Source organism: Parus major, chromosome 22 (genome assembly GCF_001522545.3).
Source record: "Parus major isolate Abel chromosome 22, Parus_major1.1, whole genome shotgun sequence".
NCBI lineage: Eukaryota > Metazoa > Chordata > Aves > Passeriformes > Paridae > Parus > Parus major.
Genome location: NC_031790.1, coordinates 749,520 through 751,265, shown reverse-complemented (window position 1 = coordinate 751,265; position 1,746 = coordinate 749,520). Strand labels below are relative to the sequence as shown.

The 1,746-nt window shown below is 57.5% G+C and overlaps 1 protein-coding gene and 1 pseudogene across 1 annotated transcript in view; both read right to left on the bottom strand.

Moving 5' to 3' along the window:
- Window positions 1-1,197, bottom strand: part of LOC107213941 — an 8,219-nt pseudogene extending 7,022 nt beyond the window's left edge.
- The window catches only part of STAMBP (STAM binding protein), a 14,968-nt gene continuing 14,405 nt past the window's right edge, over window positions 1,184-1,746 (bottom strand). The window contains exon 9 of the mRNA XM_019008805.2: window positions 1,184-1,598. Coding sequence (XP_018864350.1) covers window positions 1,514-1,598 — 85 coding nt within the window. The 3' untranslated portion in view covers window positions 1,184-1,513. The remainder of the gene's footprint in view (window positions 1,599-1,746) is intronic.

The window sequence follows — 1,746 nt, the reverse complement described above, 5'->3', positions numbered from 1 at the left end:
ATATTCCCCAGGGATGAGGAGCTGGGATGGATCCCTTGGGATATTCCCAGAGATTTGAAGGAGTTGCTGCTTTGGGAGATGTGATTTCCCACTCTGTGTCCCCTCGGGGTGGGGAGGGGATGAACAATCCTACATAGAAACCACACCCCCACTCCTGAGCATGGCTTAAATTAATTAATCCAGGCTGAAAACGAGTTCCCAGAGATGCCCCAAAGGCCCCTCGCTCCCTGGGGCCAGCCTGTTCCCCAAAAGGAGCTCTGGAAATAAAGCTGGGAGCAGCACTTGTCACGCAGGGGCTGCTGCAAACACGACAAACCCCAAAGAAACGGATCCCACCCCTCCCAGGGGGAGAGAGAAAACCAGGGAGGCCCAGCCTGGATAATCCCATCCATGTGTGCCCAAAGGAAAGCCTCGGGGAGCTGCCAGGACAAGCACACGACACGAGGAGGGAGATGTTTGCACACCCCTTCCCCTCCCCGTGTGCCCCCCAGCCCGTCCTGCGGGGATGTGGAGCCCTCCCGAGCCTCGCCACAGCTGCTTTCCACCTTGGAATTCTGCTGTTTCCCTCCCTCCAGGGGCTGGGGGCTCGGTCTGGAGGGTGGGGATGGAAAAATCTCGGCTTGGCACCCGACTAAAGCACCTCGAGGAGGGTCCTGCACCGCAGCGACGTCACGGAGCGAGGACGGGCTTCCCGCAGCTCGGGGATGTGGAATTGGGGATCTGGGAGAGTGGAAGTGCTGGAAATCCCATCTTGGAGTGGGATGGAAGTGGTGAAGCTGCTGGAAATCCCATCTTGGAGTGGGATGGAAGTGGTGAAGCTGCTGGAAATCCCATCTTGGAGTGGGATGGAAGTGGCTGAAGCTGCTGGAGTTCTGTCTTGGAGCAGTGATGGCAGCCAGGAGAGCGAGTGTGAGCAGAAAGGGGAGGGAATGCCCAGAAATCCCCTGAACGCTGCTGGGATTCAAAGCAGGGCCACATCCAGGGATCTTCAGCCCTGAAATGCTCAAAGAGGGATCCCAAAGAGGTTGGGCCCTCTTCCCTCCCCAGGCAGCCACAGGAGCAGCACTGAGCTGCTGTGGGGGTCAGAGAGGTTTGATTTGAAAGCACAGCAAGGATTTATCTGCTCCTGGGAGCTGAGACCGAGCAGCCCAGGAGGGACAAAACAGGGCATGAGACAAACTGGGTGAGTCCCAAAAGCACTTGAAGAGGTTTCCACAGCTCAGGGTCACGGGGAAGCTCCCCAGGAGGCTGTTGGGGCGTGGATTAGAGTTCAACAATTGCTTTTAGTGTTGGTTTCTGTCTCTGGCAGCTGGCTTCTCCCCACAGCTGGAGCCCCCTCTGCCAGCCCCACAGCAGGCACTGAGGTTCCTGAGGGCAGGGATCTGATTCCACCACGGGGAGGGAGGGGAGGGATCACTACACCGTAGAAATCATCTGCTACAGGAGAAGAAAACCGATTCCCTAGGCCTAAAGGAGGGTGGGTGGCTCCTGTGAAGGGGACAAGGCAAGAGGTTTATCGGAGATCCATCATCACCACGTCTCTCTCCACTATTGACACGTGGTTGCAGGTCTGGAAGAGAGGAGAGGAAGGGACAGGGGGTTATTCAGGTGTTCCCACAGCTCAGCTGAGTCTCCTCTACCTCCTGACACATCCTGCAGCCAGAGCTTTGCCCTCGGATCCAGTTCCTTGGATCACCCCCACTGCTGGCCCTGCCTGCACAGGCACAAAATCACAAATCCCCCCTC